The sequence below is a fragment of the Anser brachyrhynchus genome (assembly GCF_964034855.1).
Source record: "Anser brachyrhynchus genome assembly, chromosome: 23".
NCBI lineage: Eukaryota > Metazoa > Chordata > Aves > Anseriformes > Anatidae > Anser > Anser brachyrhynchus.
The window spans coordinates 2,106,793-2,132,864 of record NC_137716.1 but is presented as its reverse complement, the minus strand read 5'-3'; the positions used below and the strand labels follow the sequence as shown (position 1 = coordinate 2,132,864).

The following is a 26,072-nucleotide window of genomic DNA, read 5'->3' as shown; positions in this document are numbered from 1 at the left end:
GTGTGGCTGGACAACTTCGGTACCCTGCAGGGCATCTCAGCGTGAAGCACGCTGACCTCCTAGCTGGCAGTGTGCTCCCCGCTCAGAAAATCAGGACTCCGAGGCACAGAAGCAAAATCTGCTTTGGCAAATATGAAGTATAACATGTGGTATAATATGTAATATACAACATACTGTACAAATAATAGTTCTCAGTTTTGGAGAATGGCGGACGGGTTTTAAAATACAGAGATGCCATGGTGGCATCTTGACTTATATAGGATTTTTGCAGTGCAATTGTGGAGTTGTCAGTGTTCGCTGGTGCCTTTTATTGTAGTGTCAGCGCCTTTCAAGCACAGTTCTTAAAGGATATGTATTGCCTATAGGAGAAACTTTGGTGGGATCATACCTGCTTCCAGTTTTTGTTGCTAGAAACATAGTCTGAAACATGAAATACTGCTTAGTTTTCTCCCTTTAGGAGTCCAGAGATGGATGACTGTGAAAGCTTTCACAAACTGATTTCCTGGGATGGCATTGCTGGAAATCGCTTCTCCTTCCCTGGCAGCATTCCACAGAAATTTCAGAGTAAATAATCGGGGAGTGGGTGGAAATATATAACTTCCTCTGCGTAAGGTTACCTGGGTTTTCAGGAAGCTGCAAGCAAGGACGTTCTTCTCCCTTCTCTGTAACTCAATGCACGGGTGAAGCTGCAGATGCTGGGTAGCCTGAGGTGCTGTGCTTCATCTTGACTGAGGAAGACCACACCAGTCTCTCTGGCTGTGATACTGGCCGGCATTTGTGAGTGGTTTCATTTTCTGTTTTCTAATTAAGGGTGAGTGTACAATGCTTTTCTTGGTAGCTCCATGTTCTTACCACCTGGACAGCATGAAATAGCAGCTGAAAGTGTTTTTTCTTTCCTCAGGGGGGTCGTACATAGCACCATTCTTTGCAAAGGGTCTATATAATGTGCTCTGTGTAAATCAAGCATAGTAACGATTGACTTCTTCCTTGAAGGGGCTGAAGGACTTGAAACGAATGCCCAACATCCCCAGCTGATGGTGAGAGGCCTCATGCCGTGGCCTCAGCAGCCTCCGGCCACGCCACGCGTGCAGGTGCACCGTGCTTGCCGTGGCGCTGAAGCGCTGGAGCCTGCTCAGCACCGCTGCAGTGGGGAGGTCCCTGCCGGGCCTGGCATGGCCGAGGGAAAGGGGCAGCTGGAGCGGCGCCGGCAGCACGATCCCTGCGGCTTGCTCACAGTTGCTGCCTTTCCCAAGGGCCCCTCAAATGCAGCCTGGGTCAACTCCTCCTGCGTGGCTGTGAGCCCCTCGCCTGCTCTGCAGCCCCTGGGGCTGACTGGCCGCAGCGGCCGTGTCCCGCGGCCGGGAGCACCCGGCCTGCGCCATGGGGCCCTGGGGAGCCCGGGCAGGAGCGGGCAGGAAGCAGCCCGGTACAGCGAGGACGTGGCCTTGTCCTGCAGCTGTTCGCAGGGCACCGGGGAAAAGTGAGCTGTCGGGATGGGGCTGGCAGCCAGGCGGGTGTTCTGGAAAGCTCTGGCGGTCCTGGGAGCAGAGTTCTGCTGGTGCTTCCAACCGCTCCAGGCCTGGCCGTTAGATGTCACTGCCCACGCCACAGTGGCTCCTTGGGATGCTGAACACAGGTGGGCTTCAGGCGTTAAATCGGTTTCTGTCTTTTTCATATCCAAAATATGCAGAATAAGAGGGCAGAGAAGGAGAAAGCAGGGTTTGCCTTGTTCTTGGACAGCCGTCATCCCCACAGCAAGAGAAAGCTCATTTCTCTGAGTATTACATCTGCTCCCCTGGGAAAGCTAGGAAAGCATCTGTCCAGTGTGAGAAGAATGAGATGTCATCTGAGCTTTGTAAAGCAGCAATGAAGCCTCCTGCCTGTGCTTCAGCTTCCTCTGCCCTGTCCAGCCCACCCCGGTCCAGCACTCCTAGCCTCTAGTGAATGCTCTTGTCTTCTGAAGGCTGCTGGGTCCTGCCTCCAGTCTCATTGCTTGCTTCTCGCAGGCCTTGCAGCCACTGGGGTGAGCTGCAGAGAGCTCGAGGGAAGTACAGGAAGGCCAAGGGTCGCTCCATAACAGAAACCAGGCTGCTGTGGAGCGAGGGCATTTGAATAAATACCGCAGTAACTGGTTTTGGACGGTAGTGCTTTGGAATACAGGTGGAGAAAAGTTTGTTTGTTTAATTAAAAGAGTTATAATGACTATGTCCCTGCAACCAAAGTAGTAAGAACTGGTGGTGAAAAAAAGATGGAAAAGGAAGTTTGTAAAAATCACCTTGGACAGAAGCTTCTTCCTTCTGTTTGGTTTGTAAAGGTAACTGAAAATGAATTGCAAGTGTAGTTTCCTCCGCATGATATCTCAGTAGCTTCCCAGCAAAAAATAACACCATAAGCAATTTCAAAAATGAACTCTTGCCTGTGGACTCAGACATACCAGTCAGGTCTACTTGCTTGGTTTTGCTGTTTTATCTTTCGTGGCACAGTCTGACGAGGAATTCAAGCCCCTACGAGCAACTTTTCTGACCTCTGTACCATCCTAGGTTGAGAACTCAAGGCTTCAGAGCACTGTTCACAGCTCCCAAAGCAGCCCAGCTGACAAGACTGGCGTCTGGGCTGCGTGCAAGCTGCTGGGTGACCGCGCTCCCCAGGCGGCAGAGGGAGGATGTGGCTCAGCAGGGGCTGCGGCTGCAGCCTGGGGCTGTTCCGTGTGCCCAGCTGGGTGCTATCAGCTGCAGCCGCTCGCCACTCCTGCACTGCTTCGAGAATTGCTCCTGCCTTCATCTCAGGTGTGGACGTGTAGCTCCTGGCCGCGACAGAAAGGCATTTCCGTGAAGCATTTGAAATGCTGGTCTCTCCTCCTGCTTCCCAGGGGCTCAGCCTTTTGGTCTCGAATGCTGTGAACGGCTGATTGCCTCTGCTCTTCAAGGAGCCTCACTGAAGCTGTCGGGTGAGGACATCATTGGCATTTCTGTTTAGAAAAATCCTAGCTCAGCTTATGCTTTGCAGCACTTGATTCAGATCAGGTTAAATGCTGTAAAGAAACCCAGGGGAAATGGATGCCTTTCCCATCCGGGCCCAGAACCCTGGCACCAGTGCTGCTTTATAGAGCTCAAATGACATTTTATTCTACTCACACTGGGCAGATGCTTCCCTTGCTTCCAAGCTGCAGTCTTCTGCTTTGTTGAAAAGGGTTTTTAGATAGATGTAAGGCTGGGTCAGTCCGGGAGTTTCTCAGAGAACCTCGGAGAGCACGGAGCAGCCGCGAACCTGAAGAGGGCAGCGTGTGCGTGGAAAAGCCCCGGCGCGTTCCCTGCCTGCAGCCAGCACCCGCGGCCAGGAGCGCGGCACCTCGGGGGCTGGGGACCCTCAGTCACAAAACGGCGGGGGGGCTCCGACAAGCTGTTGAATTACAAGCTTTGGAAAGTACCAGGAATGGTAAATTCTTTGTGCTCAGTGTTTCTGCGGGTGTTGCGCGGGGCCTAACCAGCCACCTTTATGCACAGGTGAGCATAAGGAAAAACGAGCGCTCCCCGGAGGTACATCTTGAAAAATAAAACGTATCAGGGGTCGTGTGTTAACACGAGAGCTTCAAGCTGGCTGTTACATTTTAAAAACTCAGGCAATTGTATTTCTGCAGTCAGGAAACTTTCGTTGTAGACTGCTAATTAAAGTATATACAGACTTAAGATGGTTTAAGAATAAGGGGTAGTTGGTAAAATTAGGCTTGATCAAAACTTTTTTGAAGTTGGGATTCACAAAGACAGATGCACTCATTGGTGGTTTTCTAAACTTCGACCCCTAGTCTTTGATTTTAGAATGTCATTTGTCTGTCCTAATCTTAAGAAGTATGCTGGATTCCTGTGCTTTAACCAGTCCTGTTTTTTCCTCCCTCCTCTCTGTGCAGTTAGAAGAATGGTAATTTTGCCACGTTTGAAATCTGCTTGATACAAAACTACCTCAGTACCTCTAAAAATAGAGAGGCAGGTTTGGCCCCTTTCCCCCCCAGTTTGCCTTAATTTCTTCAGCTGTCTGGTTGCTTTTTCTGTTACTAGACCATCCGCACCACTTGGCTGTGCCCCAGCCAGGCAAGTTCACATTGCATTTACCTCATTAACTCAAGTTCCTTCTGTGCCTGGAGAGCCAGGGCTCTCCTATCCCAGCTGAAAGCCCTCAAGTGCACACCAAGAGTTAAGGCCAGAACAAAGCCGCACCACCGAGGAGTGTAAGTGAAGTGTTTGCTCTGCGGATGTGTGTAGGCTCAGCTTTTCTCCCGTTGTGGCCTGTGGTGTCAGTGCAGCACAACGCTCATCGGGTTCCTGTGCCTCCCAGCTCTGAGCCTGACGCGGCTGCGTGCTGTCTGCAGCAAAGAAAGGAGAGGAACCAGCCCTCCTAGCAGCACAGGAAATCGGTATGAATAGAAGATTATTACAGAGCTCCGCCTCTCCCCCCCGCCCTGCTTGGACATACTTTGACCTTTGACCACTGTCTCACTTGGAATCCCAGTCAAAACCAGTATGTCTGGAAAGCCACATGGTGGGGGAGAGGCAAGTGAATGGAGCTGGTGTTTCCGTACTCGAACCTCGGAGCTGTAGGTCTTGGACTGACTGCCCTTTGTCTGTGTAAAATGTGCCACATCCGTCACTTCCATCACGTCCGTCCTCACCGCCCCCAGCAGCGGCAGCGACCTCAGCTCCAAGGAGAGCGAGGGGCAGGTGCTGGCGGGGGGCCCTCAGCCCCCCCCCAGTTCTCGCTGCACCATGCTGCATTGCTGCGTCTGGGCAAGGGCCTCCTCAAAAAGCTGCCTCACAGATCTTTTTTTTTTTTTCCTGCAATTCTGTAGAGAATTGAAGAGTTTTGCTGACAGTTTTTACTGGTAGGAAGAGCCTGCTCTTCTGCGATCTCAAGTCTTCTCTTAAAAAGTATTTGCAGTTTTATTTCTGCCTTTTGAGGTTTGCGAGAGGCTGGGGGGCTCTGCGCCCGCTTGCACCGGGGAGCTCTCCAACTCGCCCACCCCTCTGCTCCACGACGTGAGCGCGGAGCTGCCGGGGCGACGAGGCCGGGCCAGAAGGTGCCAGCGGCTGTGGGTCAGGGTTGCCCGCTCGGTCCCTGCCACCAGCTGCTGGGGGCCTTCGTGTTCCCTGGGGGTTAGGGGGATGTCCAGGGCACGGGACACAGCTCCTGGCTTTGCGACTTGGACAGAATTGCTGTTTCTGTCACAAGAGGCACGTTATGGCTGGGGATGTACCAAAATGGTTTTTCCGGATTAGCTGTTGTGAAGTAAACTTGAAAACATAGTGGGACCTGGAAGACTGGGCTTTTGCTTGTCTCTTCTATTTTATTTTTGTCAATGAAATCCCAAGCACCGGACAGAAAGTTCTTTCTTTTCCTCCTCTTGCTAGGTCACTTGCCAAATGTCCAGATTAATATCCTTCAGATGTAATATTTTTAAGCTCAGTTTCAGAAGGGGGGGGGGTCTTTAAGTTTTGTCCAAAACCACAGAGTATTGGAAGAAACATCGGAGACATTGGGATTTGGCCAACCTCTTTTCAGTGGTTTGTGGGGACAGGACAAGGGGCAATGGCCAAAAAATGGAGCCCAGGAAGTTCCGCACCAACATGCGAAACACCCTCTTCATGGTGAGGGTGACAGAGCACTGGGACAGGCTGCCCAGGGAGGTTGTGGGGTCTCCTTCTCTGGAGATATTCAAGGCCCATCTGGACGCCTCCCTGGGCAACCTGCTCCAGGGAACCTGCTTTGGCAGGGGGGTTGGACCCGATGGTCTCTTGAGGTCCCTTCCAACGCCTACAATTCTGTGATTCTGTGAAACTGCTGAGCGCCTGGCTTTGGTGGTTCTTCTCTTTGCTGCCAACTTCACTAAAACGATCCAAATGTCTCGAATTACCTTGAGGGACGCCTGCATGCGGCAGGGAGCTTGCCAGGACTTCTCTGGTGGGCACCTGCCTGGGCCCAGCCACAGCAACCAGAGCTGCCACCAGCAACCGAAGCCTCTCTTGCCTTTTGTCGTGTTTCTTCAGTATCTTCAGAGGGAGGACTGGTTCTGCTGCATGCACTCACAGCACTGAGCGTGGCAGGATTATCGTCACCAGGGCCTTTGGCCAATGCTGTAATATGCAGCAGAGAAACCCCCGTGATTTTATGGGTTGCTGATGATTTAATACCTGTATCTTTCACTCTTGTTTCCAGTACAACCAGTCATACAAATCTCTTGAATCTCTGGGTGTGATTTCTTTCCTGAAACGCTGAAACGTGGGCTGCTTCTGTGGAGTTTGTGCCTCAGTACAGTGGTTGGATGTTATCACAAATTACAGGGGCTTGTAGGAAGAGAAGGGTGACAATATGGTTAAAGCATGGGGACAGGAGCAGGACTCCCAGTTCCGTTTCCTTTATAGCTACAGATTGACTTTATCCTTTTATGGACAGGCAGAGATCTGAGATAAAACTAGGTATTGCAGCAGTGTCTTACAGCCTGTTTTTAAGGCCCAGCTGTGCTCAGTGCTATGCAAGTGCTGCATTGTCCTCTTGCTGACAGCAAGGGTCGATGCTCTCGCTGTCCACAATATCTGGCTTTAACTGGGACCACAGCCTTTGCTCCTACATGAATCCGTGCAGCTGGCTTGTGCCCAAGCTTGGTGTTACCGTCTCCTGGGATGGGCTGGTGGTACCCACATGGAACAGCACTAGGTTTAGATCTCTTCTGCACCCCTGTGGTACCCATGCCCAGAAAACGTGGAATTTTGATTTTGGTGATGTTTTAACATTTTTTATAGTTGAAATGTGCAAGGAAGACTGAAACGCTGATGCTATAACCCTACAGGATGCTGCATTTGTACTGACATCAAGGGACATGAGCATGTGCCTGCCTTGGGATGTACTGTAAATATGCATGTGAAAGGAGGCAATCAAAGGCATAAAGCTTGTCGGACAACTCCAACACTAGTGACAATCACAGAAAATCAAGTCTGGCGCTGTGTCCTTCATGCTGTCTGTCTGGCAATGCACTTGCCTCTCTGCTGGACCAGGCTTCTCCTTTAGGAGGGCCTGACGACCTGACTCCAGAAGAGAGCTGCAAGGAATACAGCTCAGTGCAGAGTGTGATGTGAAGGTGCAGCTCCTGCGAAACAGTCAGCCCTCTGAGCATGCCAAGTGTGGGGGGTTCTCCTTCTCCCAAAACACCATCCTGCTCCCTGCTTCCTCTGTCATGCTCCCTGCCCTGGGAGGGTGAAAAATGAGGTGGGAAACAAGGCAGCACCCCCGCAGGGTCCTCTGCTTCCGGGTAGGCTGGGCAGGCGCCGTGGTTTCCAGGAAGCTTCTGCGCCTTCTCTTCTCTGAAACGCTGCATCCTGAATTTCGGGTAGCTGAACTCCATCTGACTCTGGTGCTCGTGCTGTCCTCCACCCAAGAGGTGGCCACTGGCGAGGCTCGTCACAGGGCTGCCCTGGCATGGGGAAGGCTCATCCTCCCCCAGGGCACCAGCAGGGACATGGTGTGAGCAGTCCTGCAGCCCAGGCACTCCTGGTGCTCTGTGCCCTCTCCCCTTCCCTGCCTGCTCACGCTGCATCACGTGGAGGAGATGATCTCCTGCTGGAAGATCACTCATCAACTTTTTCGGTTTTGACTGAGCCCTCTGCACTGCTGAGAGGGGGCAAAGAGGCTGTCCCCGCCCTGAACACCAGGCTTGACGCCTCTTTGGTGGGTTTAGGTGGGACAGAAAATGGAGGCTACTGGTTAGGTAGAAACTTCCAGCTGGGAATTCAGCACTTTGGGCCATTACTTTCTTCTGAGCTGTTCAGGACTGGAGCCAGACTGATACAAATTCAAATCACAGAAGGCTCTCAAACGCAGATGCAGTTTATTGTTTTTATGTATTTTTACAACACTGGAGCTACAGCAAGAGGGGAGAAATGAGGCAGCGAGTTTCAGAGGTAGGGGACGGCAGCGGTAGTGAAGCGGGAGCTGAAAGTGTTGTTCCCCCTGGAGCTGGGACAGCCCTGTAACCCCAGGGCCTGGACAAGGGAGGTCCAGGTGTCACGAATGCTAGGGGCAGGGAAGAGGTTGCTCTTTGGATCCCACAGGAACATCGTGCGGGGCGGTGGATATCCCAGCAGCCGCGGTCACCTCACTCGGGTCTGCCCTGCTGCTCTCGCTGGAGCCACAAGTGGTTTGGCCAAAGGGCAGCCCGGAGCACAGAAGGTGCGCGGTGCACATGGGTGCTCCCTAGCTCGCACAGTGAACAGGCTCAGTCAAGGTGCAAATTCTGCACAAAGCCCCCTGCTTTGCTGGAGAGAACTCCTTGCCACATCCATGAGGACCGGTGGAAGAAGTTTCCCAGGGAGAAGAGAAGCAGCAGCAGGTGAGCGTGAGCCCTGGTGCATGAGCTTTCCAGGGCAGCAGCTGGGGCGTGTGGAGTCACGCCGACTTCATGATGCTGTCAACCCAGGGAAGGTAGGGAGCAATGTGTGTGTAGAAGCCAATCCGGTTCTTATACTGATAGGAGAAGATACCATAGGCTTTGTTGTTGCAGACAAGTGGGCCCCCGGTATCACCCTACAAAATGAGAGAGATCAGTGTTGATTGGGGGGAAGGGGGGTGCATTTGCAAAGAACAGGGAGGCTGCAGATACGAGGACAGAGCTTTCCAGGAGAATTTGGGACTTTCTGTGGGTGTGGACAGCTCTGGGTCCAAACAGTACCTGGCAGTTCTGTCTGGGACCAGCACAGTGACAAATACTACAGCCTGAAGCATCGCTTCATCTCCACCCTTCTCTTGGCTGCACAGCACTACAAAACGCACTCAGCCCAGCTCTGAAATTTAGGGCAAACCCCTCTTCAGCCAAGCTGTTGTCCCGTTGTGCAGAATCCTGGGTGCTGTGCTGCAGGAGGACAATGCAGACCCCTTGCCTTTTCTGTCCGGCCAAGGCTAAGCACAAGCGTGGTGCCCCTGTGAGGGTTAGATCCCTGGAAATCAAGACCCACGGCACCTCTTTAGCTCCTGTGCCAGGACTGCAAGAATGGGATGCTGGTGAAGAACTGTGGACTGACTGGGGGGGGCTGACAATGACAAGCAATTTTAGACAGCACCTCTTCAGTGGAGGTTTTAGCCCAAACCATGTTGTGCCTAGGACCTGTCTGAATCCTGCCCTGCAGCCATCCACTCCCCATGTCCGACTGACCTCTTCAGGCACCCCAGCAGATCCACTGTTGGCACAGATCAAGTTGTTGGCAAGTCCAGGGTACACGGTTAGGCAGTCCCTTTGTTTGTGGATGGTGACGTTGGCTTCATGGAATGTGGCAGTGGGGGCCTTGTGGCCCCAGCCAGCTATTCTGCACACCGTCCCTCCAGAGGCCTTTATTTTTTGGAAGGAAATGGTCCTAACGTAGCTGTTGCTGGTAGCATTGCCTTTCAGCTGGACAAGGGGACAGAAAATATAGAAATAAGTATTTTGTCTGTAAATGTGGTGGGCTGAAGGCTGTCCCCTCCCGCTCCAGTGTCACAGCTCAGCCCTGCACGTAGTGAGTTCGGGCAGACAGGACCACACGGGCGCTGCGGGCGGGCGGTTACCTTCAGCAGGAGGATGTCATTTCCCTTCATGGGATTGGTGAAGTCCGGGTGGCAGTGGTAACTCTGGACTTCAAACATTTGCCAGCTTTCCTCTCTTCTCTGAATGTTGTGGGCTCCAAGGATGACAGTCAGAGGTCTGTGGCTAGTGAGAATGAGCACAGTGTATGTCATTAACTTTGTCTTGGTGATGCCGAGGCATGGCCTGGAGGCATGGATCGGGCTTTGGAGAAGACTGGTGAGAGCAAGGAGTTCTGCAGGTGAGTCTACCCAGCCTGGAGGCAGAGTGAATCACCGGCTGACGGACTGGGGCTCTGCATGCCTTGGGTTACTTTGCCTCCGGATCTTGAGATGAGCTAATTGCGTCCAATGCTCACAAGGACCATCGGCAGCAGGGGCTGCCTTTGGAAAGTGGGGAGCGATCTGGGGTAGGGGGCAGTCCTCAGCCAGGCCAGATTCTTCTGATGCTCCTTTCTGCCCTTCAGGCCTGAGGCATGGGGGCAGAGCTGCCAGTACCGATACCCAGAGCATGTGCATGAGTAGCTGGGCCCTTCTGCCTGCCACTGCCCCAGCTCCTCCAGCTGGAGGGATGGAAGAGAGCTGGGAAAGCAGCTAACCGATGAGATCGTTGAACTGAGCGGCAGCCTGGCAGGTCAGCGGTGGCAGAAAGGGCAGAGCCTGGCACCAGCCACCCCTGCTATGCCAGCAGGTCAGCGGCAGCAAGGGGAGAAGCTGGCCCAATTTCTGACTGTTCACATCTAGGAATGGACCACAGAGAGGGGAAAAAGAAAGGTAAACGTCTGAATGCGGGCTGGGGAGGCTGCAGGGCTGGGCAGCTTGAGGAGGAACTGCAGGCAGAGCCAAGTTGCTGGGTGCCAGCCTGTCCTGTCCGTGCAGCGTGGACTCGCTCCAGGCTAGAGAAGGCTTTGTCGCTGAAGGAAGTGACTAGAGCTGTCAGACCTCCATCTAGGAGATATTAACTGGATCATGGCAGCTCAGCAACCTCAGTGTGCCAGGTGCTCTACAGATGCAGAGAAATCTTACCTGAAACATTGAGCTGCTGTCATCACCCAGCTGGGGGCCACCAGGAAGCCCCCGCAGAAGTGGCCGCTCTTCCCTTCCAGATAAGCCATGTAGGGCCTGGCAGGGGCCTTGGCTCTGCCTGCTCCCACCATCCGGTTCCAGGTGTGACCTGCGATGTATGGGGCTGAGGACGAGGGGCCAGGAGGAGCCGCCAGACGCACTGGCCAAGACTCTGCCCTCCCCAGCCCTCGCGCCACCCTGCGCCCGCTCTACTCACTGGCTTTGGCCGGAGGACATGCCACCAACAGGAGGGCGAGCAGGAGCTTCTGCAGGTCCTTCATCGCAGCGTGCTCGGCTTCGGTGGATGCCTTGGAGGTGAGGCTGCAACTGGGGTCTCTTCCTGCTCCCAGGAAGGTTTTATACCCTGAGACTAGGCTCCAGGAAACCGCAGAGGTCAGACTCATCTGATTAATCTCTCTGCAAACTGCATACCTCAGCAATCTGAGGGGGGAATTCAGTCAGCCTTGGGCATCAACCCACCTTCAGCTTGGGACTGATTTGGGGCGTCTGACACCTGTCTGGACCCAGAGCCAGTATTAACCCATTGCCTCCAAGCTGGAGGCTGGAGGGAGTGCACCCACCCTGTCACTTTGCCTGCCAGCATGTCCTTACATTGCAGCTTGTATTTGTTGTTGTGCTCTCGCATAGTCTTTTGATTTTATCATAAGCTTTGCAAAAAAAAAAAGATTTCTTTTACTTGATGCACCAATTCCAAGGAGGCAGTTGAGAACCCTCCTGCTGCTTTTCAGCAGCTGTAGTCCTGGTTCAAGGAATAGTCTTCACAAAACTGGTGTGATTGTGCCCGTAACACTGCCCTGGTTATGGCTGTCTGGGGCAAGGAGCTGTCTCAGCAGCTTCACAAGTCTGGCCCACAACAGCATGACTGCTGCTAGCACCGCAAGGTCTCTGATCTGCACCAGCTGCTGATTTGGAACTCTGTTTTGTACGGCAAAAGACCCCTTTTTAAGGGTTTCTTTCCAGAAAATGTTCTTTCCAGTTTGGGTGGTCGAACACTGGAGTTGGCTTCCTAGCAAGTCTGATGCCCCATGGCTGTCCAGAGTTCAAGAGGCATTTGGGTAATGCCCTTAATAATATGCTTTAACTGCTGGTTAGTTCTGAAGTGGTCAGGCAGTTGGACTAGATGATCTTCGAAGGTCCCTTCCAACTACCTTACTGTACCTTAACCTAGGTGCGATTGTTTCCCGTTGAACTGGGGGTTCGCTGCTCCTGTACTGGCCGGTAGGAGAGAAGACGGGATGATGCTGCCTGGAGCCAGGGCTGCCTTTGCCTCTGGTCTGTTGAGGATGGGTGAGGAGGAGGGACGTGGGTTTGGGATGCTGCCCCTTCACTGGCTGCAGGCAGCCCGGTGCCATGCCCGCTGGCCCTCGGGGAGGTGTCGTGTCCAAGTCCACCCCAGCCAGGGCTGCACCTGCTGGTCCTGGTGCCGTGGGGGAGGACAGACTGGGGGCTGGTCTCTGCGGCACCCCCACCTCTCGCCCACACCGTGCTGGCGTGCCTGTTCCCTTGCCCCACCAGTAGTTCCTTCTTTGGGCTGTGACGAAATGGGACTGATGCATCCTCGCTGGCTGCCAGTAAATTCGCCTTCCCTCCTACCCCCAGTGCTGCAGGGCAAAACCCTTTTTTAATCTGAAAGCTGCCATTCTCGTGCAAAGACTGCAGCAGATGGAGCTTCAAGGAAAACCCTGACGTGACAAAGATTCGTACTCCGAAGATAAGCAGTTGCAGCCTTTTCACTTGCAGATCTACTGGTTGATAGCAGCTGTTAGCAGAAGCCCAAACCGTGGACCATTCTGTTTCCCCAGAATGGTGTGGGTGCTGAAGACAAAGGTGGCATCATCTCCTTTTGCCCCAGGCAGGGGCAGAGGGAGCATGAGAGCACGCAGCTGTGGCTGGACCACAGGCGTATTTAGGCTATCTCCTCCCTCTGACAGAAGCGGCTAAGTGGAAACCTGGGAAAGGCTATGAGTACAAGGCAAGCATCCTGTTTCCTTGCATTGCACACAGTTTCTGTATGTTCAAAATTTCCCACTGGGTTTCCCCTCTGCAAACCAACCTGATCTCCCCTGGAACCTGCATAGACATCTGGCATCCTGCACCAGGTATTGCCGCAGTGCGTCTGTTTACTGGTGCACTGTCCTGCCTGGCGCCATCTCCTCCAGGAAAGTGCCTGGCCCTCTCCTATCTCTATAGAGACACCATCAGAAACGGTGTCTGGAATTAAAGAAAAGCCTGAGGCTCAGGGAAACGTAGTGCAGAGTGCTCAGACTCCCATGCAGGGGCTGTCTGAGGATGGTGCATCCTTTGTGGGGAGCAGAAGCTGAGCTCCAACTGTCACCTGGCTGAGAGCTGTGAGCCCTTTTGGTTTTGTGCTGCTGCTACCGCAGCCTATGTTGTGAGGGCTGAGCTTGTTTTGCTGAGAGGGGCAGGAATGTGCCCACAAGCTCCATGCTGACAGCTCCCAGCTAGGACTCACCCTGATTTTCTCCAGGGAAAGGGTCAGACGCTCCTGCAATTACTAGTCTGGGAAGCAAGGAGACAGAAGCACGGAGTTGGGCACCTTTGCAGACTCAGGTCCTTTACTAACACTTTCAGAATGATCGTTTCGCAGTCTGCATCCATGTCTCTACTCAGGGCATCACACAGCTGCTCTAGAGGAGGAGGACTGAGGACTGGCCGCTGGAGGGCTCATGACATTGCTCAAGTTGGTGAATGGGGTGCGTGCACATCGCTTCCCCTCGCCTCCCAGCTCTGCCATCACCGCCCCGCAATGCACAGGGGAAGCAGATCCCCTGCGCAAGCGCTGTTTGAGCGAGCTAGCACAGGGCCCTGAGCTGTGCGTGGCTGCTCTCCCTGGCAGAGGCCTGCTGGGAGCCCCTCACCGGAAAACCTGCCCACCTGCAGTGAGCCCCTACCCATCCCACTTGCAGCTTGGCCATTTTGCTCCCTATGGCAGTCTTGCCGTGGCTCCAGGAGCAGCAGCTGCAGCTCTTTTTCTCCCAGCCTGGTAGCAACCTGGTGGTCGCAGAGCTCCTGCTGCCTCCGTCCCAGCAGGCTGACTGCGCTTCTACCTGCTGACCCGGCCCGGCCCTCCCTCCTCCCCGGGACGAGGTGCAAGGAAGGAGGAGGCAGATACGCTGAAAAAGGCAGCTCTGGGTTTACTGTGGGAGTTTCAAGTGCAGCGAGGTTTAAGCAGGGACAGGGGTGTCTCTGAAGGAAATGGGATGCTCAGTGGTACAGCCTCTTTCTGGTGCCACCTGGGACAATCCTCCCTTCTGCCAGTGCGACTTAATGTGGCACCAAACTGGCTTCCTGGCATGGGCAGGCAGTGGGACAGCCAGCAGCCTCAGAACAAAGAAACAGGCCCTTGCGGGCATCCATCAGGGCACTCGGGTTCCCAAGGAAAGGAGAGGGAGCTGAGCCTTTGGTAGGGGCAGGAAGGAAACCAGGGTGTCCCCAGGGCCGCACCGATGTTGCTGTTACTTCTTCATGGTTTTTTTGATCCAGGGCAGGTAGTTGGAGATGCGGGTATAGACCCCAGGGGGGTTGTCATGCCCGAAGGAAACGATGCCTTGCGCCACCTTATTGCACACCAGGGGCCCGCCAGAATCACCCTGAGGACAGACGAGACCAGTTGTCAAAGCCTCTGTGGGAACGGGTCCCACCTCAGCCACCCCGCCCAGGCTCTGCCATCAGGGCCAGCCTACTCCTGCCTGCCCTGATGCAGGAGCTGCCCGCAGTAGGCAAGCTGGGGCTCTGCCCCCAGGACCGCACATGGATCAGGATGCCAGGGGCATCCAGGGAGCCTGTCCATGTGGGCACAGGAATTGCGTTCCAGTCACCTCTCCTGGAATCCTGCCGAGCCTGTGCCAGGAGCAGCCCCCACTGCAAGCAGCCCCCTGGCCTGTGGCTGAGCCCTGGCCCCTCTGCAGCTGTACCTGGCCGGAGTCCCTCAGCTCGTGGAAGCTGCCGGCACACACCATGCCGGTGTTGAGGTGTGGATAGAAGTGGACGCACTTCCTGCGGCTGTAGACGGTGACTTTGGTTTCAAAGAGCTTGCTGGTTTCCCGGTCCTTGTCGATCAGGCCCCAACCAGCTATGCTGCACTTGGTGCCTGTGGGGAGGTAGCCGCTGGTCTTGGGCAGGGGGATGGTTTTTACGTAGTTGTTGAGTGTGGCCTTTGCTGTCAGCTGGGAGAGAGAGAGGCTTTTGGAGAAGGCTGTGAGCAGCTGAAGGACACTTCACCCACAGAGACAGGGGAGGTACAGCGGGGCTTACAGCACTGCAGGTACCGGTGAGGTGCTGCGAAGATGGCATGCGACACGAGCCCTGCCCATGCTTCCCTCCTGGGTCCCTCCCAATCCACCACCCATAGCAGAAGAAGGCGATGGCTTGCAGGAGGAGCTAAGAGCACGACGTGCTCTGCTCAGCCCCCGCTATGCCCACAGCCCCACTCCACCCTGCAGGCCTGCCTTGCCTTGAGCAGCATGATGTCGTTAGACACGGTGGTGGGGTCGTACTCAGGGTGCTGGTGGTATCTGAGAACTCCCCGGACCTGTTGCGTTGTTTCTGGTTCATAGATGTTGTGAGCCCCCGGGATGACTGTGGCATTCCTGACCGCGGCAGCAGAGGAGAGAGGAGGAAAAGAGGTTGGGTCACACTTGCTTCCCTGCCCTTTCTCAGGCAGGTGGAGAGAGCTGCTAGGTGCAGGAGAAAGGGGAACCTGCTCCGAAATGACTCTAGTGATGGACCTCTCTGGTTAGGGGAGAAAGAGGGGGGCAAAGCTCCTGTACAAGGTACTCACCCCATGCAGTGTGCAGCTGTCATCACCCAGTCAGGGGCCACCAGGAAGCCTCCGCAGGCGGATTTCCCTATCTTCAGGTATGCCATGTAAGGGTGGGAGTGGGGCTGAGCCTCATGGCCCCCCACAATCTGACCCCATAGAGCACCTGAAAGACATCCCACCGCAGAGTGAGCTGCTGAGGCCAGAGCTCAGACCAGCAGCCTCCTGTGCAGCCCCTCACAGTACCCCAGCTCACTGGTATCGGCCCAGGGGCAGAACAGGAGCAGCAGGGCCAAGAGCAGCTGGGACTGGCACATCTCCCACTACTGGGTGCTGCTGCCAGGCTGTGTGGAAGTCTTAGCGTCCCTGTGCCCAAGGGCTGGCTTTATACCCTGGGACCAGCTGTGCCCAGCAGCCAGGAAACCATGTGCGATGGCCTGATTGTGCTAATCAGAGCAGTGCAGTAACCCTGACAGCCTATCTGCATCTCTGCTGCCCGGCCTGCTCACATGCCTGCATGTTCAGAGGCTGTGATCAGTGAACGATATGCAAGACAGAAAGGCCAGGGCAGAGCGCAGAACGGTGCCAAAGCCACAGTGGTGCCAGCCGGGAGAGGTGTCCAAGGGGCTCTCCAGGGTGTGATTTAGCATTTCTTCCCCAGTTTGGTTGCAGGACAAATTGCATCTGGCTGCTCCAAAGCGTGGTGTCCTCCAGCTCTGTCAATCAGACTGTCTCCTACTGCATCTCCTGTAGCTCCTGCCACTTGCTCCAGGAGGGGTCAGGTCGCTTCACGCTTTGTTGTCAAGTTCAATGACTGCAGGTGCTGCCTCTGCAGCTGGTCTGGCCACTGGCACACCTGTTCAGGGGGCTTCATCCACCCTGCTCTGGATTCACTGCTCCCCCCGTTCCCTGGCCTGAAATCACCTGCAAACCATGCTGCAATTGCTGTCTTCAGCTTGACCCTAGCAAGGGGCGATTTGGCTAAATGCTAAACTGAGCACCAGTCATGCTGCACTCATCCCTTCCTGGCCTGTGGTCCTCAACAGAGACCGTCATCGGACTGCCACAGGTGACCCTTGTTCAAAGAGGTGACCAAATCACAGTGTGAGGGGCATGGGCCTGATGCTTAGGATGCCTGTGTTCTTCCTACTTCTGGCTCTTTCATGGCCTCGGCTGGTGGCTGTGGGCACTTCCCTTCTGGCCCCTGGGCCTTCAGCTGCCCAAGCGTGTCCTGTGACGGCAGCTGAGCCTGTAACTTGCATGAGGAGCTGCCTGACTCACAGGCTGCAATCTCAGAGGGAGCTGTGCCATACAATCCTGCATTGTTAAAAGCCGTCCTTGCTGACTGCTCTCCCTAGCCCTTAACTACCTTCATTTCCCCCTCCTGTGTGGTTGTCCCACTTCGCTGCGTTGTTCCATGCTCCCTGGAGCTTGCCTGGGCTATTGTGTGTGAGGCATAAATCGGTTAGGGTTAATTCTGTGTGATGTGCCTGCTCTGCTGAGAAGAGCTTGCATGTTGCATTCTGTAGTCATAACAGGACCCTTTACTGGAAGGGGCATGAGCGAAAATTAGATGCTAAAGAAAAGATCTTTATCAACATGGGAGATAAAGAGCAAGGAGTGCCAGTCACTGCAGATGTCTTTTCCATGCTCACAGGCTTTCAAGAACTCTTGACTTGTGCTCCAACACAAAAGCATCCAAGGGTCAGGGGACAGCCAGACCAGAGGGACCACCACCATCTCGGGTGTCAGACCAGCCCCATTTGCTCTGTGCGGAGCCCGGGCTGCACGCCTGCCAGCACCCTGCTGTGCAGGCACTGCCCCGCTGTTTACCCCGAGACCTCCCCGGCCCGGTTCCTGCGTGGCGTGCTGCACTGCGACGGGGCAGGGCTCGGGAGGTGGCTGGGGGACGTGTGGCTCTGAAGCTGCCATCCCGCAGGAGCTGAGAGCTGGAAATGCCCAGGGCCTTGCGTTGTAAATCATCCAAGGGGTCACAATCACAAACCTGTCACAGGGGAGAGAAAGGTGTGACACCATGGGAGAAGGGCTGAGCGGGCCAGCTGGTGATGTGGGTCACTGGGGTGACTCCCAAGTAAGCTTTTTGAGGGGAGAAACATTTTATGCAGCTGTTTGCTTTCTGCTTAATGTTTTTGCATTGAGGAAATTCAAGCTTTTAAAGAAAAACCAATTAAAGAAAAAAAAATCAACCGAACTTTGCCTTTTAAGGTCATTAATGTGGTCAAGACAAGACGATAGCAAAACTTTCTCTTTCATGTTCTTGTTTTCCTTCAAATGCAGAGGCTCACTGCAGTGAATTCTTTTCCTACAGAGACCCACCCACCGAATTTCAGTGAACAACAACTGTGGCCGAGACAATCCTGCCTAAGGGCTGGTCTCTTGGGCTTGGTGTCTTCCCGGCTGGGGGGCCCTGCTGTGGCTCTCTCCCCAGCTCCGCTGGGGCTGGCAGCACCCTGCTGCACTAGGGATGGGACGTGCCACCGGGAAGATGACCTGCTGCAAGAGACCAGAGCAAGCAACTGCAACCAACCGTCAGGAGCAATCAGTCATATCTAAATCGGCACAACTCCACCCTTCCTGGAGCAGAAAAACACCTGGGGGTGGTTGGATGCCCCGGTTGGTGCCCCACCAGGCCATGCAGTGGGGACAGGATGCGCGTGGGGAGGGAGGCTGGGGGACAGAGCTCCCCACAGAGCTTCACCCATTTAATCAGAATGTCTGTAAATACAGACAGACATATATATATGTCTGTAAATACATATATGTCTGTAATACAGACATAATCGGGGCTGTGCAGCAGCACTGCAGGAAAACCTCAACTGAAATCATTGATGTTTTATCTTGCTTTCGTAGCTTGCTGTCACTCCCCCAGGGCTGATCAGAACTCAAGTGCACGAGCTGCAGCCCGTGATGCCTGCGCAGTGATGTAGCCTGCTGTCCTCTACAGCACCTTCAGCTTTGCCCTAACGCTTCTCTGTTCAAAATGCATTTGCATCTCTCTTTCCACGGTTCTTTTTTCCATCAGTTGCATGGAGTTTGGTTGGGCAAAAATTAGTAATGTGTAAGGCCCAGCTTTTAAAAATTACTTGGTAAATAAAACTGCCTCTGTCATGCTGTCTACACAAGTAGCTTGCATTTGAGTCAACAGGCTGTACCTGCCATTGGGTAGAGCTTGAAGGTCAAACATATAGATAAATTTAGACAGGTATGAGAGAGGTTTTGCGAATGATAAATCTGTTGACAACCATTAATTGCAGTCATCCAGACGCATCATCTGCTGATTGCCTGATGCTGGCAGAGGCTGGCCAGGGGAAGGGTTGCTTTCTCGCCTTCTTCTTGGCCTCTTTCCTGCACTCTTCCCTAAGTGCATGTGCTGTAAGCATGATGCTGAGCTGGAGCAGCATGATGCAGCAGCTAAGCATGATGCTGAGTTGCCTGAACCTGGCCTGGTGCAGGCAACCCTTGCACAGCTGCTCCCACTGATGTTTCTCAGGGCATTGGGACAGGACAGTGAGTAGCACCAAAGGGAGGTGGGGTGTGGCTGCGGCTGCTGCAGCCAGACCCCCCCCCATCTCCAGAACACTCCTGGAGCCTGGCACCCTCCTGGGAGCAGGGCAAGAGCACCCAGGTGCACTGCCATGCCGCAGGCTGCTCGTCTCTGGGTGCCCCTGTCTGCAATGGCACTCTTGCCTTCCCGCAGGCTGCAGAGGGCTTTGCAGCTTCTTTTATGGAGCTGCTTCATCTCAGCATCTGAGGACGCCTGCTATGGCCATGGCTCTGGCGGAGGGTCCAGGAGGTGGCTGCTGGCCCCTGCACCTCCCTGGGTCCTTCCAAGGCCAGCACTTGGCAGCTATCAGGCAGATTCAAGTAACTTGTGGTCTCGATCTGCAGGAAAGAGATGACAAACGTTGCAGGACAGCATGTCCCTCCTCTGCCCCCTCATTTCAAGGAAAGAACATCTGAACTGAAACAGCAGTGAAGAAGACCCCCTCGCTACAAGAAGGACATGGACGTGCTCGAGCGAGTCCAGAGAAGGGCGACCAAGCTGGTGAGGGGTCTGGAGAACAAGTCTTACGAGGAGCGGCTGAGGGAGCTGGGCTTGTTCAGCCTGGAGAAGAGGAGGCTCAGGGGAGACCTCATCGCTCTCTACAGGTACCTTAAAGGAGGCTGTAAAGAGGTGGGGGTTGGTCTGTTCTCCTGCGTGCCTGGTGACAGGACGAGGGGGAATGGGCGAAAGTTGCGACAGGGGAGTTTTAGGTTGGATGTTAGGAAGTACTTCTTTACCGAAAGGGTTATTAAGCATTGGAACGGGCTGCCCAGGGAGGTGGTGGAGTCACCATCCCTGGAGGTCTTTAAAAGACGTTTAGATGTAGAGCTTAGCGATATGGTTTAGTGGAGTACTTAGTGTTAGGTCGGAGGTTGGACTCGATGATCTTGAGGTCTCTTCCAACCTAGAAATCTGTGATACTGTGATACTGTGAAGACGTATCAAGATGAAGCTCAGCTGGTGCCTGTGCAGATAGCAATGGGGAGCCACTGCAGAACAACAGGAACTTGTCCCCCAGTGGTGCCCAGCTGAGGAGGAGCCTCGTCGCCCTCAAGCAAAGCTGGGGACATCCCTGTGGGGGCTGGCAGCAGCAGCTCTGCGGCAGGCATGTGGGCTGGGTTTGCGCAAGGCCCTGCTGTGGACCAGTCGCATGGGGCAAGGGGGCCCATGGGTGCTGGGATGCAGCTCCAGCATCTTCCCAGAGCCAGTTCCCTACTGTGGATGTGCTGTGGAACCGTGGCAAGCTTCACAGGTACCTGGTCCCCTCTTCTACTGAAAGCCAAAGAAGCCAGAGGCTAGAGCAGAGCAGGGAATGAGGTTTTATCTTACTGGAACAGCTCGTTATGAAGTAATCAGCCCTGCTTTTTATGTAGCACCTGCTGTGCTCGTGGAAGGGGCACAAGGAAGAGCCTGTGATATTTGGCTGGTTGAGCGTGCCCAGCACCACTTTGGAGGGTGCACTGAGCCTTCCCAGCTGCTCGTCTGCCTCCTGCCATCAAAACCATTTGCCTCCCACCTGCACTGTGCTCTCTGCAGATCTCCCTGGCAAAGAGCTCGCTCCTGCCAGCCATCTCCTTTCTAAGGCTGCTCAGTGCTGCCAGCTGTTTGAGAAGCTACTTAGGACCCTGTCAAGGCAAGTTTCTTCATCTGCTGATCTTTTTAGGGACTCCCTGCCAACTGTCCTCTGCCTACAGGAGCAGACGTGTTTGCTGGAGGCCCAACGTGAAGCAAGAACGACCCGGAAGGATGTACGAGAGTCGCATTGGCCCTTTTGATTCCGGTGCTGTGCTGGGAGCATCTGTCCAGCCCCTTTGGGAGTGAGCTCTTGGTGCTGAAGGTGTGCCCTTGAACTCCTCTCCTCTGGCCTGCACTGTACTCACGGCCCAGTCTTCCTGCTGATTTCTGCTCCTTCAGGCTTGAGGTCTGCTGACTTTATCAGCATGAGCTTATTTCCACTCTGCTGACAGAAAAGCCCAAACTGCCAGCAGAAAGGGCCACCATGGAGGACCGAGCCCTCAGCTCTCAATGAGAACCACTCTTGCTCGCACGAGTTCCTGTAGCAGGAACCCCCTTTGCATTTTCCACTTGCCCATGTCACGATCCAGGCTAGGACCTCTCTGCTCCTCAAGCAGGGACTGACTCCCAGGATCCCTGCTTGCCATGCCAATGGGAGAAATCGTAGCTCTCTGCTCTAAACCTGGGGGCCTCTCCCTGACTTTGTGCCAGTCTGGAGTGAGAACAAAGGTGAAAGCAGACAGCAGGGCAAAGCTTCTGCCGTGATCCTGAGTTGAAAGATGCTATTTTCTCTGTCTCTTTGCATCTGTTGGGTGGGTCCATCCTGCCAGAGAAATGTGGTTGATGTTGTAACTTCCCTTTTTTCACTTTGGTAGGTGGAAATCTCACTTATTTCACACAAGGAGCTCTCCCCGCTACGTACTCTGTGCTGGGCCTTGGACAAGCAGCTGGAGAACACTGCTGGCTGCTGAGCCTCCCTCCTGCAGCGAGAGCCTCGGGCCAGCCATGACAGGTGAGTCGTGAGGCAAACTCAACAGCTGGGCTGGGAGTAACGTGTTGCAAGAACACATCTCCAGTCAGGTTTTGCAGACATAGGGAATGATTAATGGTAGATGTTAACGCTGCAGTCAGGTCAGGACCCCTGGCTTCTGGTCCCAGCCATGGCACCATGCCCCTTCTGCAACGCGAGGCAACAGGCAGCAGCTTTGTGCCTCAGTTTCCCTGCATGGACCTAGGCAGTGGGAAGACCCTGACCCATCTCTAGCAGATGCTTGGAGAGCTGAAGGTGGAGTGTGCAGCACCAGGGCACACGTAAGGCTTTGACCAGCTGGTTTCCTTTGAGCTGGGTGTAGCTGAGCCCCAGCTTCAAACACCCAGGTGCCTGGACTTGCTGCTTTGATAGGACAGGACTTGGATGGATGCATCCTGAGAGGCTGGCAGGAGATGGGCCCACGGAGGAGCCCAGAAGGTTGCATAGGAGCATGGAGCTTCCTCTTGGAGAAGGATGTGTCTGGGCATGGGTGGTGCGCAGGGCATTCGGTGATGGGGCAGTTGCTCTCAGCCAGGCTCAGGAGTGAATTTCACACCACAAAAGGCAAAGCGGTTACTGCCTCGGGCTGTCTGGGTGCTCTTGCTAGCATTTGGCTTTGATCAAACCAACGGATCCCACCCTCTCATTTCTCCTTACTGAGAAATGGTGACAGCTGCCAGAGACCATGTCAATACTCTAGTTCACAACAGGAAACTTTATTAAACAACAGGAAGCCCATGCTCATGCGTGGCCTTACAAAACACCTCACCCTTCTCTCCCCTTGCTCTTTCAGTGCCGCAGGGCTGGCAGACAGGGGTCTAACTCTCATCTCCACGCTGGGCAGAGCTGCTGGCCTCAGGGCTGGACCTGTGGGGCAGACTCACACCTGCCTCCAGCCCTCAAACAGAAGGTCTGCCCTGCTCCCAACGCCACTTCAACCCTTGCTCCATCGTGCATCCCTGGGCTGCTGACATAGGCTTGGAAGATGGATGGCCCAGGGCAGAGTTGGCTGGTGAATCGCTCCTTCCCCCTTCCACTGGGCTCTGCTCAATATCCCGAGCTCAGACTGGACCTCCTCGACAAGAAAGGTTCCTGCTTGCAGCTGGCTGCCATGAGGAATGTGAACATCATCCTGCAGCACTATAACTTCACGGGAAAGCTGACCAACCGGCAGTCCCGGGATGAGGGCATGGGCCTCATCCGCACAACCTTTGTCATCATCAGCTGCATCATCATCCTGGAGAACCTGCTTGTGCTGCTAGCCATCCTGCGGTGCCTGCGAGCCCGGCGCTGGGTCTACTCCTGCATTGCCAGCATCACCGTGAGCGACCTGCTTGCAGGTGTTGCCTACCTTTCTAATCTCTGCCTCTCAGGCAAGAAGACCTTCCAGCTTTCACCTCAGCTCTGGTTCCTCCGGGAAGGCATCCTCTTCATCGCGCTGGCTGCTTCCACGTTCAGCTTGCTTGTGACGGCCATTGAGCGCTACAGTGCCATGGTAAGGCCGATTGCTGAGAACGAAGCCAGCAAGACCCTGCGCTTGCGTGGCCTCATTATCTCCTGCTGGCTTCTGGCCTTCATCATTGGGCTGCTTCCGCTGCTGGGCTGGAACTGCCTGTGCGACTTCAATGCCTGCTCTGTCCTCCTGCCTCTCTACTCCAAGAACTACATCCTCTTCTCTGTGGTCATGTTCAGCATCATCCTCCTAGGGATCATTGGCCTCTACATCTCCATCTTCCAGCTGGTCCAGGCCAGTTCTAAGCAAACCACTTCTCGGCACAGCCGCAAACGATCCCTACGCTTGCTCAAGACTGTGCTGATGATCCTGGGTGCCTTCATCATTTGCTGGAGCCCTCTCTTCGCCCTGATGCTCTTTGATGTATTCTGTGAGACACAAACCTGCAGACTCCTTCACAGCCTGGAGTGGACCTTGGCTCTGGCCATGCTCAACTCGGGTGTTAACCCCATCATTTACTCCCTCCGCAGCGTGGAGGTGCGCCGTGCTGTGGGAAGCCTGCTGTGCTGCTGCTGCCTCAGGGTTGGGCTTTGCAAGCCTGGGGACTGCCTGGTCATCACAGACATCAACTCTGGCTCATCCACGGAGAGCTCCCTGCGCTACCGGGAGAGCTTCCGCAGCTCTGTGGCCCTGAATGCCCGGCCCAGAGCACCTCTCTCCAGCAACTCCAGCATGATGAGCAATCTCCCCAGCCTCTGAGAGGCCATGGGGAGAGAAGGGATGGCCAGACAGCCCGCCAGGACTTCACGCTGCTGGTTCTGGCCTGTCAGAACTGTCTGATGTTCAGCTCGGGCTGACCAGGTGCTGTCTCACCTCAGCTGTTAACCGTGGCCAGGCTTTCCAGCCCCTTTTGACCAGGACGTTGCTTCATTGTGGGTGCAGCATGGGAACAGTCATTGCTGCCCTGATGGGATATGGGCACAGTCTGGGATCGATGCCATGCTGAGACAACTGCTGTGCCTAGCTTCCGGGCGGGCCCTGCTCTGTGTGTGCACATATATAGATGCTGTACCTGCCCCGGCGAGGGCATTTTGCCCCAGGGCACAACGAGGGACGGGATGGCTATCCCCATCAAGACTGCCCCAACCCTTTAGGGTCAGGCTAGGCTGGCAGTGCTGCCACAGCACGTCATGCAGGGCTGGAGGTGACACCTGAGTCTTCTCCTGTAGCTTACAGCCTTCTGGAGTCACTGCAGTGGCCACAGCTGCTGGAAAGGAATGTGGGCTTGGTGTCTTCGCAGGGAGTTAGGAACTGGGATTGCAAGTGAAAATGTGCGTGGCTGGGGTCAGTTCAGATGTCCCTGGCCAGGAGCCACGTGCCCACCTGCTGTGCAGCACAAACCTCTCACAGGACCGGCAGAGGGTTGCAGCAGCAGCCTGATCCCTCACGGGAGTGCAGAGGTGGGCACTGTGCCCAGCCAAGTGCTGTGACTTTTTCCAGCCTGGCAGCGAGAAGAGCTCTGCTGTGCCTCTGGGCACGGGTCTGCACCTGCACCGACAGCCTTGGCACCACCGTGTGCAATGGGAGGCACGACAGGACGATGACTCTGTTGTCTGGTGCCACCATGGCATCTGGCCAAACCCCCTCGGGTAAGAGCAGAGGGGTTGCAGTGCCATCTGGGTTGTGCTCCAGCAAAATCAAGTTCCTTGCACAGTGGCGGTGCCCATCACGGTAGGCACTGCCAGGAGGTTGAGCAGCAGCTTCTAGATGCCTTTCTGTCCTATTGTCTCCAGTGGGGTCTGGATTACACCTGAACATAAGCAGCATGATTTGTTTCCTCTTCCCTTCTGGGACAAAAAGGCTGCATCTTTCCAGGAACCTTTTTGAAAAAGAGCATTTTGCAACAGATTTGCAAGAATCACTTCAACGGCCTGGAACTGTGTCATCACCTTGAGGGCAGAGTGGGGTGGAGCCTGCCCCAAGCCCTGTGAAGTTCAGCACAGCTGGGGAAAGGAATCCCAGCAGCTTGGAGCTCTACCACATCTGGAAAAGGGGAATAACCCATGCTCTGTTCTAGGGGTCATCAACATTAGAGAAGTGAGGGCCCCAGGAAGCCAGACTCACAGCAGTCATCTATGCACTCCCCCTGCTGCCACAGAGCTGGGCACTGCTGCCCTGTCACCCAAACCTCGTGCCTGGCTGCAGCCCCTAGCCTGTAGGTTGCTGGCCGGTGTCTGAAGCGTCAGGAGATGCCAAGGTGCTGTAACTTCATGGGCAGGAAGCTTATCCGGGTGCTGAGGTGCGCGGACACAGAAGGGACTGTGGGAGGGGGAAGTGCTCCCAGAGAAAGGCTGGCTGGGCCTGGCAGGGGCTGTTGCAGGGCTCAGCGACCTGTGCAGCAGGGCCGGCACGGCTGGGGCTGTGGCAAGCGCCAAGCAGCACTACCAGCTCTCACCGGGACAGAACAACGTGCAGAACACCCGCCAGCACAGGGAGAACAAGACCAGGCCTGAAAAAAACATCTGACACCAGAACAGCCCCATTCCTGCCTGGGCCTGACAGAGACACGGCGGGCCCAGGAGGCTCGCCCAGCTCGCCGCAGCTGCCCCTGCTTCTCCTCCTGTCAGGGGGAAAAGGAGAGCAGTGCCTGTGCCCGGCAGGAGCCAGACCCAGCCCGGCCCTGGGGAGAAGATCCCCACAGCTCAAAGCCTGCTGGCCCGGCCCCTCGGCAGAGAGGTGCTGGGCCTCGCGCCCCTCTGTCCGCAATAAATCTTGGTGAGAAAGCCCCCGCTCGCTCTGTGTTTATTTCGTCTGCCAGGTGCCGCCGGTGGCCTCGGCGCGGCTGGAGGCCGGAGGCTGGAGGGGGCCGGGTCCCGCCGCGGGACGCCGGGCGGGGAAAGCCCGGGGCGGGCGAGGGCCCCGCTCCCCTCCCGGAGGCGCCAGCGGTGCCCGGGCTGCCCCCTGCATGCCGCACCCCCCCCCCCCGAACTACAGCTCCCGGCGCCCCCCGCGGCCCTCCCCGAACTACAGCTCCCGGCGCCCCCCGCGG

At 55.2% G+C, this 26,072-nt stretch overlaps 3 protein-coding genes across 12 annotated transcripts; 1 reads left to right on the top strand and 2 right to left on the bottom strand.

Moving 5' to 3' along the window:
* Positions 1-93: 93 nt before the first annotated feature.
* Positions 94-25,806, top strand: S1PR4 (sphingosine-1-phosphate receptor 4). Of its 9 annotated transcripts, none has more exons than XM_080565742.1 (4): positions 94-2,947; positions 20,720-20,862; positions 21,416-21,552; positions 22,364-25,806. In XM_080565742.1, the coding sequence occupies exon 4, from the start codon at positions 22,556-22,558 to the stop codon at positions 23,780-23,782; it is 1,227 nt and encodes a 408-aa protein (XP_080421868.1). In that variant the 5' UTR covers positions 94-2,947; positions 20,720-20,862; positions 21,416-21,552; positions 22,364-22,555; the 3' UTR covers positions 23,783-25,806. The 9 variants fall into 9 exon arrangements, with proteins under 9 accessions (XP_080421868.1, XP_080421871.1, XP_080421867.1 ...); XM_080565746.1 differs by lacking the exon at positions 94-2,947 and adding an exon at positions 17,368-19,526 and having other exon boundaries at positions 20,689-20,862; XM_080565744.1 differs by lacking the exon at positions 94-2,947 and adding an exon at positions 17,368-19,655 and having other exon boundaries at positions 20,689-20,862.
* LOC308181917 (granzyme G-like) lies at positions 7,852-13,682 on the bottom strand. Its single transcript, XM_080565752.1, has 5 exons — positions 10,877-13,682; positions 10,621-10,768; positions 9,580-9,721; positions 9,191-9,424; positions 7,852-8,565 (listed from the first exon to the last, which is right to left on the bottom strand). Exons 1-5 carry the CDS (start codon positions 11,061-11,063, stop codon positions 8,428-8,430), a joined length of 849 nt encoding a protein of 282 aa, XP_080421878.1. The 5' UTR covers positions 11,064-13,682; the 3' UTR covers positions 7,852-8,427.
* On the bottom strand, positions 13,811-15,839 carry LOC308181919 (cathepsin G-like). Of its 2 annotated transcripts, none has more exons than XM_080565754.1 (5): positions 15,717-15,839; positions 15,482-15,626; positions 15,155-15,290; positions 14,616-14,867; positions 13,811-14,291 (listed from the first exon to the last, which is right to left on the bottom strand). In XM_080565754.1, exons 1-5 carry the CDS (start codon positions 15,775-15,777, stop codon positions 14,157-14,159), a joined length of 729 nt encoding a protein of 242 aa, XP_080421880.1. In that variant the 5' UTR covers positions 15,778-15,839; the 3' UTR covers positions 13,811-14,156. The 2 variants fall into 2 exon arrangements, with proteins under 2 accessions (XP_080421880.1, XP_080421881.1); XM_080565755.1 differs by having other exon boundaries at positions 15,707-15,803.
* Positions 25,807-26,072: the final 266 nt, after the last annotated feature.

Excerpts from the sequence above, each read along its gene's own strand:
- LOC308181919 (XM_080565754.1), bottom strand. The coding sequence starts at position 15,777 with ATGTGCCAGTCCCAGCTGCTCTTGGCCCTGCTGCTCCTGTTCTGCCCC. Across the intron at positions 15,291-15,481 it reads ACAGCTGCACACTGCATGGG|GAATGCCACAGTCATCCCGG; the intron begins GTGAGTACCTTG and ends TGCCGCGGTCAG. Across the intron at positions 14,292-14,615 it reads AGCTGAGGGACTCCGGCCAG|GGTGATTCTGGCGGGCCCCT; the intron begins GTACAGCTGCAG and ends GTCTGTCCTCAG.
- S1PR4 (XM_080565745.1), top strand. The coding sequence starts at position 22,556 with ATGGATGGCCCAGGGCAGAGTTGGCTGGTGAATCGCTCCTTCCCCCTT.
- LOC308181917 (XM_080565752.1), bottom strand. The coding sequence starts at position 11,063 with ATGAGTCTGACCTCTGCGGTTTCCTGGAGCCTAGTCTCAGGGTATAAA. Across the intron at positions 10,769-10,876 it reads ATGTCCTCCGGCCAAAGCCA|GTCACACCTGGAACCGGATG; the intron begins GTGAGTAGAGCG and ends CATACATCGCAG. Across the intron at positions 9,722-10,620 it reads ACAGCAGCTCAATGTTTCAG|CCACAGACCTCTGACTGTCA; the intron begins GTAAGATTTCTC and ends CATTCTCACTAG.